The 12986-nt window shown below is 37.6% G+C and overlaps 1 protein-coding gene across 1 annotated transcript; it reads left to right on the forward strand.

Moving 5' to 3' along the window:
- The first annotated feature begins 7187 nt into the window (after nucleotides 1-7187).
- Nucleotides 7188-11621, forward strand: gpr83 (G protein-coupled receptor 83). The gene is made up of 4 exons (XM_067408323.1): nucleotides 7188-7505; nucleotides 8302-8427; nucleotides 8543-8676; nucleotides 11144-11621. The coding sequence occupies exons 1-4, from the start codon at nucleotides 7188-7190 to the stop codon at nucleotides 11619-11621; spliced, it is 1056 nt and encodes a 351-aa protein (XP_067264424.1).
- The last annotated feature ends 1365 nt before the right edge of the window (nucleotides 11622-12986 follow it).

Genomic DNA, 12986 nt, shown 5'->3' on the forward strand with positions numbered 1-12986 from the left:
TGGCAGCTTATCTGCTTTTTTTTTTAGGCTTAATGAATGCAGATATTGACTGTAAATTGAAGTACTGAAGACAGTGAGAATCCAAATTAATTTCCAGGCAGGTTCTTTGTGTCAAGGGCTGACTGAGTGCACTTTGATGGAGAACCAACTTACTATTCACTAAACTGTTATTCACATGCTGCCAGTTGCCACTGGTAGAATAATTCAGTCACAAAAAAGAGTGGGCCTTGATAGACAAGAATATTGTTGGACACCAACAATCCTGAACAGATTACACCTGTCAAACCTTAATTTGACATTTAATGGGAATGGCTTGGCTAGTGTTCTCTGGCTGATGATGGAGCTATGAATATGGTTACATCTGCTGAATCCAGCCTGTCATTTATGCACTTTATGGTCAACCCTTATGACCATCTTCATGACCCTGACATGAAGGCCTGTCTTTCACCAGCCAGAGAAGAAGCTTTTCAAACAAAGTTTCATTATATCAGCCATTATATCAAATGTCAAATAATCAAAAAAAGAAAAAACAGGCCTTGGGTCCAGTGCCCTGCAGTGTCTCTCCCTGACATCTCATTGTGGCATGATAAAGACTGGGGTCTAATTTACTGTATGTGGTGATAACAAATTAATTAGCAGTAACCCTAATAATTAATAATGTTTGCCCTCTTCCCTATTTTTTAACATGTTACATGTGCACTCTGTTTTGGACTTGTGTTGTGCCTTTTCCAGCCACTAGTTTGTCACCATGGTTACAGATCACCCCAATCATCACATTCAGCTGTGTTCAATCACCCACCTCGTTCACCTGTGTATATAAGCCTTGTGTTGTGTTCGCAACAATGCATGCTTTATACTGCAATGCATTCTGGAAGCCATGGATGAGTTTTGTATGAGGCACTAGTGATGTCCAAATGAAGCAACGAATCAGTATTGAACCACTTCATCAATTGTTTTGAAAATGGCTTCATTCATTCAAAGCTTCGTTTCAGTGACATCTAGTGGCGAAATTGTATATAGCAATATAATGTCTGTATAAGTATTTCTAGGGTTTGTGTGAATGATGTAAATAAACCAGCCACAAAATAAATAAGCCAGGTGCAGTAGGATAACCAAGGTATAATAAAGCAATTTATTCAACTTATAAAAATAAAAATGTTCCCACATTGGAGAACAGGGGCCTGTACCATGATGGTAGATGAACAAACTCAGGGTTATAGGATTAGTTTCGAGTTGACAAAACCAAACCACTCCAATCCGGCTTTGTTGGTACCATGATGCTGATCATCAACTTTCTCTGTCAACTCAAGCTTTGATCCTGAGTTTGTGAAGTGTGTGCACATGAATCTGTGACATCAGTGGTGAACAGCCAATCACATGCTTTGCAACAGAAATAAACTGTGATTCACTTCTCACGAGAGAGCCAGCGAGATTCAATTCACTGAAAATTAAGAATTTAAACGCATTTACACTAATGGAAAATACTTATCTTTGAAAGAGGACAAATAAAAGAAATGATCTTTCTCTATCAGTCCAGTGAAGTTAGTTTATATGGTTAATAATATATAGCGATAGAGACTCAAACATACAAGCTCACATGTAGTCATATTTAAATAGTATATTTACACCTTATTTATATTAGCCTACATATGATCAATATTCATTGAAACTAAGTGCTTAATAACAACTGTTAAACTAAACTTGCATGTGTGTAATGGATTAATAAAAATATAGATCATATACAAATCATATATAAATTATATTATCATTAAAACCAGACAATTTCATCATTAAATATTTGTTTTTACTATATAATGACCTTTAATTTGGAGGAAGAGAAACTGGGGGAGTGACTTTATTGCGTTGGGTGTGTCAGTGTCACTTAGCTTACACCTGATTGGTCCAATTTCAGTTTGAGATCTCTAACCCTGAACATAACCTGCCCCGGAGCAGGTTAGCCGTGGAGCGTAAGTTACCATGGCGATGAACACCGCTAAAAGCCAAGTCACTTTCATGGTACCTAAAACCCAGGATTGGTGCAAACTAATCTGAAACTTACCTGGCTAGCCAGCTAATCCAGCTTCATGGTACAGGCCCCAGGTTCTCTTCCTAGCTGGCTCCATGAAGATGATCAAACAATGCAGTGATTAATAATAACAACTATGCAAACTCCTAATACAACAAATCCACATCTTGTGCATCATTTTGGGTGTCTATATAGTCCTATTACGCACCTAAAAAAAGCTGCTGAAGCGTGCGCGCAGCAAAGTCTCGCGTCATGAAGCCTCTCGCGATGCGAAGCAGTATCGACTGGTCTGAACCACTCACGTGATTCACTTAGAGAACTGAAGCAGTTGCTGCTTCGGACGTCATCGGTCACGTGTGTTTTTCCGCACCAAAGCAAGCTCCGAAGCAGTTCATGAAAAATGCTGCTCCGAGTTCGAAGCTTGTGTCGGAGCATCGGTGTCAGACGGTCATCACTATGAGGCACCCAGAATGCATGAAGCATGTCACCATTGTTGCGATTCATACACTGATTCTTGATGTCTGTGTGTGAATAAATCTTACATAAGGTTTGAAGTGTTTAGTGAACAATATGTTTTTCAAATTTTCTGATTAAAACCGTTTTACTGTTGTAATTCTAGAAGAGACCCAGCACAAAATTAATCACACTAAATAATGACTATATTCTTATCATCTAACAGCTGATCACTTGTTTTTCTTGCCATAACAAACAGCTAGAGCAACCAGAAACCAACATTAGAACAGTCAAGAGTAAAACTGCCTAACTGAAGTAAGCACTAACCTTGATCATGGTAACATCAAACCAAACTTATTCTCAACAAATCATCAACATCTAAACCTCTGGTAATTCTCAATAACAACTTCTGTAGATGTATGTCAGAAAAACGTCAATCTGGTTAGTAATAAGTGAAGCTGGTAATGCTGTTTGTGGAGATGTTTAATCAGATCTTCAGTGATTTAATGTCTTTTATGTTCAGTTGATTTCATCGAAGGCTGTGACTGAAGTTGTAGTTCTTGTTGTTCCTCTGTCCTTCAGTGATTCTGTTCGTTATCACCTAATTATCTAATTAACTCCAGCATATTTCTGTGTTACATTTAACAGCCTGTAGTGTGCACACTGAGCAGTGTTCATTTCATCTGGGCTAACCCATGTGGGGCCTCCATGGACACTGTGGACAAAACTGTCTGGGCCGTTAGACAGCCCAGGTGACACCCATCTGGGCCCCACATATCTGTGCTGGCTGGGTCTGGAGCAGGAGAGTCTCTAGAGAATATATCCTGGTATGTTTTTCTGTTGATATAAAAAATAGGGTAGATTTGCTAATATAGCGGGTATATGATGTATATAACGATGTTATGATGAACTATATGCCTTTCTCCACTGACATTAAGGTGTTCAAAGCATTTCTATGATACTGATTGTTAGACAGCTGTCTGATTCCTGAATGTGAACATTGTGTAACATTAGTAACACATTATTAGCTGTTTGAGTCGAGCAAAAGGCTAATCATATTAATTACCGTTATGTGCCTGGCGTTGTAAAAAGCGATATCACTGTGCTGCTTTTACCTCAGCAAGTTCAACGAGGGGATCTCTTGAGCTCGTGCGAGTGGGTGGAGGCGGGGCTAATTAGCATATTCATATATCCAGGTATAATAAATGAGGCAAGGGTGTAGAGTTACATTCATACGGTGGCCCAGTAGTGCACAACACAACGAAATTAAAAAAGAAAACATAAGTTCACAACACAATGGTTTCGAGCCACAACACAACGGAATCAAGCCACAACGGAAATGCTCCTGACCATAGGGGGCTCCCATAGCTCGGTATTGTTAGTATTCGGCAGTGTTGGCAGTGATATGAATATCACGATTAGTTTCAACAGTATATATCCACGTGTATATCGACATGAAATATTAATTCAAAATCACTTGAGTGCACAATAGCTTCATATTTATACCTGTGAATGATTTGACGCGCTACCACGGCAAATGATGAAGGGAACGTCTGACAATTCCACCAAGTGGTTAAAACGTATAATTTGTATTCATTACAATGACTTTGTTTAACGTTTAACATTTAAACAGACATGTTCAAATTACAAAGCTTGTCAGTCTTACTAACAGGAAGTAACAAGCTTTGGAATTTGAACATGTCTGTTAAATGTTAAACAAAGTCATTGTAATGAATACAAATTATACGTTTTAACCACTTGGTGGAATTGTCAGACGTGGCCTTCATCCGTGGTAGTGCGTCAAATCATTCACAGGTATAAATATGAAGCTATGGTGCACTCAAGTGATTTTGAATTAATGTCATGTCGATATAAAACGTTTACATACTTAAAACTAATCATGGTATTGATATCTTTGTAAGACTGTCGACTTTATAGAACATTGGCAAGGATAATAGCTCTGAGAGCCCCCTAGTGGTCGGGAGCATTTCCGTTATGTTGTGGCTTTATTCCGGGCAGTGCCCAAGGAAGTCGACCGGAAGTTGAAGTCGGCCGGGTGCCGCCATCTTGTAGCAGAACTTCACTTGCGTTAGCATCCCCATTGACTCCCATTCATTTTGGCGTCACTTTGACAGTGAATAACTTTACGTCTGAGGCGTTTAAAGACTCCATTTGTCCATTATTTATTTCCAAAGATACACGACAATGTATAAAGGGCTCCATTACCTTCTATGTTACATTATGGCCCCGTAGAAACAGTTTTTGTAAAAATAAGCTAACGATTGCGTCATAACCACTCGACTCTCTGTCGCACAGAAGAGAAGTTACCGTACAGACAAGAAGAGAAGCTCGCAGGCAATCGGGGAGACGTCAAGAGAGAAGCCTACTGGCGTTACATTTTAAAATACTATACAAACTAATTAATCAGAATACTTACTCCTTCTCACTCACGCCAAAGAACTCCCCGCTCAAGCTCGCCGTCTCTGCAAGATTAACGATGGCAGTTTGCACGCACAGCTACTAGAAGATTTACATCTGTCAGACAGGTTGCTGACGTCATCAAGCTTAGTTTGAGTCTGCGCGTCAGAAAAGGAAGTGCTAAAAATCGCTAAAAATGGGCTTCACTTGTCTCAATTGAGTTCCAATGGGGTCGCTGTGTCCATTTCTTTTACTGTCTATGATTCCGGGTGTGTCTCATACGTCCTGAAAAGTGAAGCCGCGGGCTCTTTGATCGCCCCCTGGTGGCTGGATGCAGTACAAGTCATAAACCCGCCCTCTCAATGCAAACTAATGGCACTTGTCTAAATAACAAAAAATGAATTACACATACAATAAAAATTTCCGAAAGATGGTTTTGGTCATTTAAGGTAGTTGTTATCATGCTGATATATTCAATAGTTCATTTTTGTGATCAGTTTGATTTTTGCAGGCAATTTGGTGCTATAGAAACGGGGCGTGTCGTCACGATTTACAGTTGATTGACAGCTTCTCTGAGGACTGTCGGAGCTTTGAGGGGAGATTGAAGATGAATAAATAACTATTATTTTTCGATTTCTGTCTTATTTCTCACTGACAAAAGTTGTTGTTCAGCAGTAAACTGTCCTAACCGACCTACAGATTTGACGGATCACGGAGTTTTTTTTCGGTCACGTTAAATGTGGGCTTTATAAGCTAAATGTTATTAGCCAAGATAACACGGCTAATGTTAGCCATGACGGAAAAAGCAGGTGATCATAATCTGGCAGTTACTAATTATCTTTATGGGTATAAAATAATAATTATCAGGACAAAACTAATCCTACTCTGGTTAATTAAAGAGCACTGTCCAACGTTACAGCAATCGATCTGCTGTACAAGTATAATTTTAATTTGTGTATAATTAATTTATTTAAAATACATCAATTACGATATGTTGTTTTGACCTAGTTATGAGTAATTTAGTTTACAACTGAACAATGTGCATTAATAAACATTCAAATAAATGTAAATTCCTTATTGCCAGATGTAATTAGCATCGTTTAAGCCAAATGAAAAAGGGAGGAGGCAAAGAAAAATATAATAAACAATAGATAATAAAACAAATAGGTGATCTGATCTTATACTGCGTTCACGTCACCTCGTATTTACCGGAATCTTGACATGACAACACGTGACATTATATTCGGAGCTGTTCACGTCCTTTTGGTCCTTGGACTAGGAATTATGCGTTTCCATGACACCACTATCAACACCTAAATGAATCTACAGCGGTCAGGTGGTACAGCGGCCACGTGGAACATGTGGGAGCTCTCAGAAAACTACCAGCTTACAAGCTGTAATTACGATCTCTACGAGGACGTGAACGCTTTTTACAAGCTAGAATCTCGTAACTACAGGGATTACAAGGCCGCGTGAACGCACCTTTGGTGACGCAGACGTCTGGGCGGAAGTTTGATACCGACTCCGCCTCCGCCTCCTGGTTTCACTGACGAGTCTTTCTGCGCATGCCCAGGTTCCAACATGTCAACGCCCATCATCGTCCGTTTTACCTTCAGTTCATTACAATGGAAGGAAGCAGCGTCGCGTCGTCCATCTTTTTTTACAGTCTATGCTTTATTCCGTTGTGTTGTGGCTTTATTTCGTTGTGTTGTGAACTTATGTTTGCTTTTTTAATTTCGTTGTGTTGTGCACTACTGGGCCACCGTACATTCAAGCTATATAATGGTATGAAGATATATTTATATATTTTTACAGGACAAAATGTTGAAATGTGTCATTTTGGTGATCAAAGATGAGTTACAGGACTGGGGGACATTAATGGAGGTGAGAGAATATAAGAGAAATTACATGTTATTTTCATTTTAATTGTTACTTTTTTCTGACAGAAGTCCAGATATTGAAAGATGGGTTATATTATTGAGGTTTCAATTAAAAGTGACCTTCTCGTATACTGATGAGAAGTGGTACACGCCGTGGATAGGCTATTGTGTAGCCTATGTGTGTGAGTCTGAAGTGGCAGCCGCAGCGAATACTGTGATCATGACAAGGGTTAAGACGCAGCATCACTAATAACCGTGGCTTTCGTCCAATCTGCTTCAATTGACGTGTGAGTCTGTCCATTTGGCTCCTAGCAGGCTGACTCCAACACCATCAAACTGTGTCCAAAAGTGGATCAGAACTGCGCTTTGGTGTTTTTGACACTGCACCTGCTACGGTTAATCTCGTTATGATGACATTCAGAAACACCTCCTTGGATTTATTCTCTCAGTTTTATATCTTGCAGAATTTATCCACGTTTTTTAATTTCTCTTTGGACGCGATGTACGACAGAGCAACGAATTACGAGTCTGAATCCCACAGACCGACCATCAGAGCGCTGCTCATCGTCGCATATTCCGTTATCATAGTCATCTCGCTTTTCGGAAACGTGGTGGTTTGTCACGTTGTTATTAAGAATAAAAGAATGCACTCAGTGACAAGTTTGTTCATCATGAATTTAGCCATTGCTGACGTCCTTATAACTCTCCTCAACACGCCTTTTACACTGGTAAGTATACTTATTATATTTCACTTATTCACTTAATAATAAGAAAACAATATATCGATGTTGTTATTGTTCAAATACTTGTTTCTTTTTATGCTATACAGTTTTGTTACGGGTCAATCGCTCATAGTCCTAATCTTGGATTTAGCTATTTAAAAATGCATTAAACAATACAATTCCCAAAAAAAAAACTATGATGGACATACTCGCACATATCCGATTTAAAAAGTCATTTTAATGTTTTTATGGGGGTTAAGGTTAAAGTGTAACTGACCTTAGATTGGAAAAAACAAAGGCTGAAATGTTAGTATAGTTCATTTATTATTATTTCCTAATATTTAAAACATATTCTTCTGCCAAATCTAAGTCTAAGCGTGGCTAACCAACAGAAGCCATTATTTGTCATGTGACAAGAAAACCATAAAATGGAGAGGACCCAATTACACCAATTTGACTTTGAGTTAATTTTGACTTGAGTCAAACACGATATTAATTAGGCCTATTCAAAAATATTAATATGTTTTTTTTTTCTTCTTCTTCTTACAGCACTTGACACTAAAACAACGTTTTTAAAAACGTATGAATAGGACTGTTTAAGAACTTTTAAAGATTTCTACCTGTTATTCTCTTGGACATCCTTATGATGACTGAGACAATAGCTATGAAGCAGTTTAATTATCAATCAAAACAAAACTGAGGATTTGTGCACACATTTGTGAGTGTGTGGGGGTGAACATGTGCATGCTTTTTAATTCTTACATCTGGATCCAAGGCCACTTTATTGCATATGTTCTCTCAGGTTCGGTTTGTTTACAGTACATGGGTGTTTGGGAAGGTGATGTGCCATGTGAGCCGCTTTGCACAGTATTGTTCTGTCCATGTCTCTGTTCTTACACTGGTTGCCATTGCCATTGATAGACACCAGGTATGTGTTCTCACAAACAGACACACACTATCTTATCAATGAAACCTTTAAAGCAAACAGCTTTTTCACACCTCTTATCAAAACTCAATGTAAGGAGATTGTTGCTGTCCATCAGGTGGTTATGCATCCAATGAAACAGCGGATGTCTCGGCTTCAGGGTGTAGCCTGGATCGGTGTCATCTGGGTGATGGGGTCCTGCTTCTCTCTACCTCATGCCATCTACCAGAAACTGCTGCGCTTTGAATTTGTGTATGAGCTTTCTTTCATTCTTTCTTGTTGATGATGAAAATCAAATAAAATGACTTTGTGAGACAATTTAAATGGATGAAAAATTAATGCTAATGTTATATTCAGCGTTGGGAGTAACTGACTGTGCAAGTGAGATGAGTAAATGCTCACATTTAGTATATAACTATAATACATGTCACACACAATTTACACACAAAAGTTACTTTTGAAATCGAAAGAGAAGAGGCATTGTGTGTAAACATAACGGTTATTATAGTTCTATACTAAATGTGACTCATCTCACTTGCACAGTCAGTATTCGTCAAAATTAATAAAAACAGTGAAATGCAATCTCAGAATAGTGCAGAAACCTGCCATAATCTAATATATATTAAATTAAACAAATATACTTTATGTATTTAATCTCACTTTATTAACCAATGTCTTTGCTGCTGACCTTTGATGATCCAATTCAACAATACTAAGAAAAAATGACTTTAGAAAAACATCACATTTGTGATCAGCCTGAAGCTTATTCATTTTACTTTACATTTGCCAAAAATATAAATTTTAGTTGTTAATAAAAAACAAGCTAAGTAACTAAGTAAAACAATTTGTTACTTTTTTAGGTAGTAACGTAATATTGTAATGCAATACTTTTAAAAGTAACTTTCCCCAACACTGGTTATAATGTCAAGATGAAAACATTTTAACAGTGCGGGGGCACAAGAAACCATCATTAAATTCATATATATATATATATATATATATATATAATATATGAAAAGCAGCATTAAAGGTGGCAAACCTTCCAATCTGTTTGCAGTTATGCCTGAATAGAAAGAAATAAGTGCTTCACCATTGTATTTAATCTGTCACCCTTGATTGTACTAGGTATGAGTTGTAGTTATAAGCTTGAAAAATGCAATTTAGTTAATTAAGGTTAATTAATTATGTTACATGAAATTACTTATAACAATAGTGCGATGTTAAAGCGATAGTAGCACCCAAAAATGAAATTATTTACTCACTTTCATGTCATTCCAAACCCATAAGACTCAGAACATTTGTTCTCACTGTATGTTTGAGCTTCCATGTTTATACCAGTCTGTCTTATGTGCTGTATGTTGATCATTTTTTTAGATATAAATAAAAGCCTAAATTAAATGTGTTAAAGGTCCCGTTCTTCGTGATCCAATGTTTCAAACTTTAGTTAGTGTGTAATGTTGTTGTTGTTAGAGTATAAATAAAATCTGTAAAATTTTAAAGCTCAAAGTTCAATGCCAAGCGAGATATTTTATTTAACAGAAGTCGCCTACATCGTACGGCCAGTTTGGACTACATCCCTCTACTTCCTTTAATGATGTCACTAAAACAGTTTTTTGACTAACTTCCACCCACAGGAATACACAAAAAAGGGGGCGTGGTCTTGTTGCGCTCCCACGGAGAAGAGCAAGAGTCGCGTTTGTAGAGTGTGTTTGTCGCCATGTCGTCGAAACGGTGTTATTTTCATCCCGCAGTCCAATCACCTTTGTTTGGCCTTCCAAGAGACGCTGTACTTAGAGATCAATGGTTACAATTTATTTTTAACTCGGTTCCCGAAAATTATAATTGTGGTATCCTTACTGCAATAGTTAATGTTGGACTGCAGTGCACATAATGGCCACAATAGGGGACTATGTTTATGTATATGGCTGTTTTCCGTATTAGGTACTCTTCTGAGTGAGTGCTAACGTTGTACATTTTCTGTCGCTGCTTGTGGAGAAAGAGTTCAGTCTCTCGGGAATTATTGTCTTTTGTGTTCAGTCGGCACAACACCACAATAATCCACATGTAAAATTATGTGCAGCACATATGGTAAGAGGCATGATCTTTCCGGGCAAGGAGCGCTAAGCTGCTGTCGAATCACAACACAGGAACCGCTGACACAATCAGAACTCGTTACGTATCTCTGAAGGAGGGACTTCATAGAACAAGGAAGTCATCAGCCCGTTTTTATGACAGTGGAAACAGCGGTATACAGATAAGTAAATTATGTGAAAAATACTGTGTTTTTTTACACGCGAAACATGAACACGTGTTATATTGCACACTATAAGCACAAAGCTTCAAAGAACCACGAAAAACGGGACCTTTAAAATCATATAAAGTGAGCATATCTAAGGACAAAAACCCAATTCACAGGTTTTAAGTTGTCACCTTTGTTAATAGCGTTTTATGCAATACAGATTGTTTCAGTGCAGCCAAGTCAATAATACTGCTGAATATTAAGTTTCCCTGAACTAAGCAAGCCAGAGGCGATAGATGCAAGGAACCCAAACTCCATCAGGTGACAAAATGGAGAAAGAAAGAAAAAAAAAAAAAAAACGCATGGGCTTTTTAGAAGATTAACCAAAGTCTTATGGGTTTGGAATAAAATATGGGTGAATAATTTTCACTTTGCGGGTAACCTATCCATTTGAAAGATTACTCTTCTTGTCTCTTTTAGCAATAACAGAGTACGGATGGTATGTCTGCCCAGCTTCCCTCATCCCTCCGATCTTTTCTGGAAATATCTGGATCTTGCCACTTTTGTCCTCCTCTACGTATTGCCTCTAGCGATTATCTCCTTATCATACCTCGTGGTGGCAAAGAAGGTTTGGTTCCGGAATGCCGTTGGTGATGTCACATTGGCTCAATCGGCCGCTCATCGCAGAAGGAAGAAGACAACTTTGAAAATGCTGATCGCAGTGGTGGCTGTGTTTGCAGTCTGCTGGTTTCCTTTAAACTGTTACATTGTGCTGCTGTCAAGTAAAATGATCCAGGCTAATAATGCCCTGTATTTTACTTTCCACTGGCTGGCCATGAGCTCTACCTGCTATAACCCCTTCATATACTGTTGGCTCAATGACAGCTTCCGTGCAGAACTCAGAGCCCTGCCTTTAATTGGCCGTATAGCCAAGGGCAATGCCATCCAGCAATCCTAAGGAAGAAGCCAAGATTTTGCCATTCTATTTTCTGTTTTAGAATTCTGTTGTTTTTTATAAAACACATATTTGCATGTGAAGGCACTGTAACAGTTTATCTCTCTCATCTCCCATTCTAGTGATGCGGTTTCTCATTTTTATCCCACACACGGCTGTCAGTTAGTCCTCTTCCACCTTAGAGAAAATGACACCTAAACCCATCTCCTTCAAAAAACTCTGTTGCATAGAAGAAAGTACATAAATACAGGAGTTACAAGATGTTAAATAGAAAAAAATACACACCATAGTGGAACACACTATATGACTTTTCAAATCTGAACTAATTAACAAAAAACAACTGGATCACACACTTCTAGTCTCTCACACATAAACATGCTTCATTGACAAATAAAAACAATGTGTTCTAAAATTGGCTCAAAATATCAAACTTGTTTGATCTACTAATGGATGGGGTCATAGTCTGAAGCAAAAAAAAAAAAAAAAAATCAGTTTGTACACTTTGTGATTTTCTGTGAAACTCCAACTGCCCAAAATCTGCAGATTGTCTCTACAGGCATCGAAAGTCATGTAGTGTATTTCAATCTTTGGTACGATTAAAAGTGGCTTTTCAATAGCACCACATCACAAACAAAATTACATAAAAGCGAGCAAGAGTTTTATAGGCTTTAAGTTGGAAATAACTGAATGAGATTATTAGGCTAATTTATCTATACTTAACTGTAACAACTATTATGTAATTATAATTACATTTTGACAGTTTCTGATGCACTGCAATAATTTCATATCAGGGTCTTATTTATTTGTTTTATGTATGTGCTTATATATATATATATATATATATATATATATATATATATATATATATATATATATATATATATATATATATATATATATATATATGTATAATCACAGCCATATTTAATCACTTATCTCCATGCATGAGTAATTCTCAGGCAGCATATTATTACAGCACTGTATTACATTTATGGATATTGCTACAATCTCTTCATTAAATTTACAATATTTTCAGATATTAATGGTGTAAAATATAGGTGAAGTAAAATCACACAGAGTTTCTGCTCAGTTTAATCTCATGTTAATCTTGAGTACCTATAGAGTAGTAATGCATCCTTCATATCTTCAAAAAGTCTTTAGTTTTATCATATTTATAAAAGATACATACGCTCTACTGAGTCTTTCTGAAAACAGCCGAGCGCCTGGAGACGTGCCGTGTGAGCGTAGCTAAAGAGTGACGAGCATGCACAGCTTTTGCGTAGTGAACATCTGCAAGCTACACTCTAAAAAATGCTGGGTTAAAAACAACCCAAGTTGGGTTGAAAATGGACAAACCCAGCGATTGGG

The sequence above is a fragment of the Chanodichthys erythropterus genome, chromosome 13, assembly GCF_024489055.1.
Source record: "Chanodichthys erythropterus isolate Z2021 chromosome 13, ASM2448905v1, whole genome shotgun sequence".
Lineage (NCBI taxonomy): Eukaryota > Metazoa > Chordata > Actinopteri > Cypriniformes > Xenocyprididae > Chanodichthys > Chanodichthys erythropterus.

Bases quoted from the DNA above. Each gene is read 5' to 3' on its own strand.
- gpr83 (XM_067408323.1), top strand. From the start codon at position 7,188: ATGACATTCAGAAACACCTCCTTGGATTTATTCTCTCAGTTTTATATC. The intron at 7,506-8,301 runs GTAAGTATACTT...ATGTTCTCTCAG, and splicing joins TCAACACGCCTTTTACACTG to GTTCGGTTTGTTTACAGTAC. The intron at 8,677-11,143 runs GTATGAGCTTTC...TGTCTCTTTTAG, and splicing joins CTGCTGCGCTTTGAATTTGT to CAATAACAGAGTACGGATGG.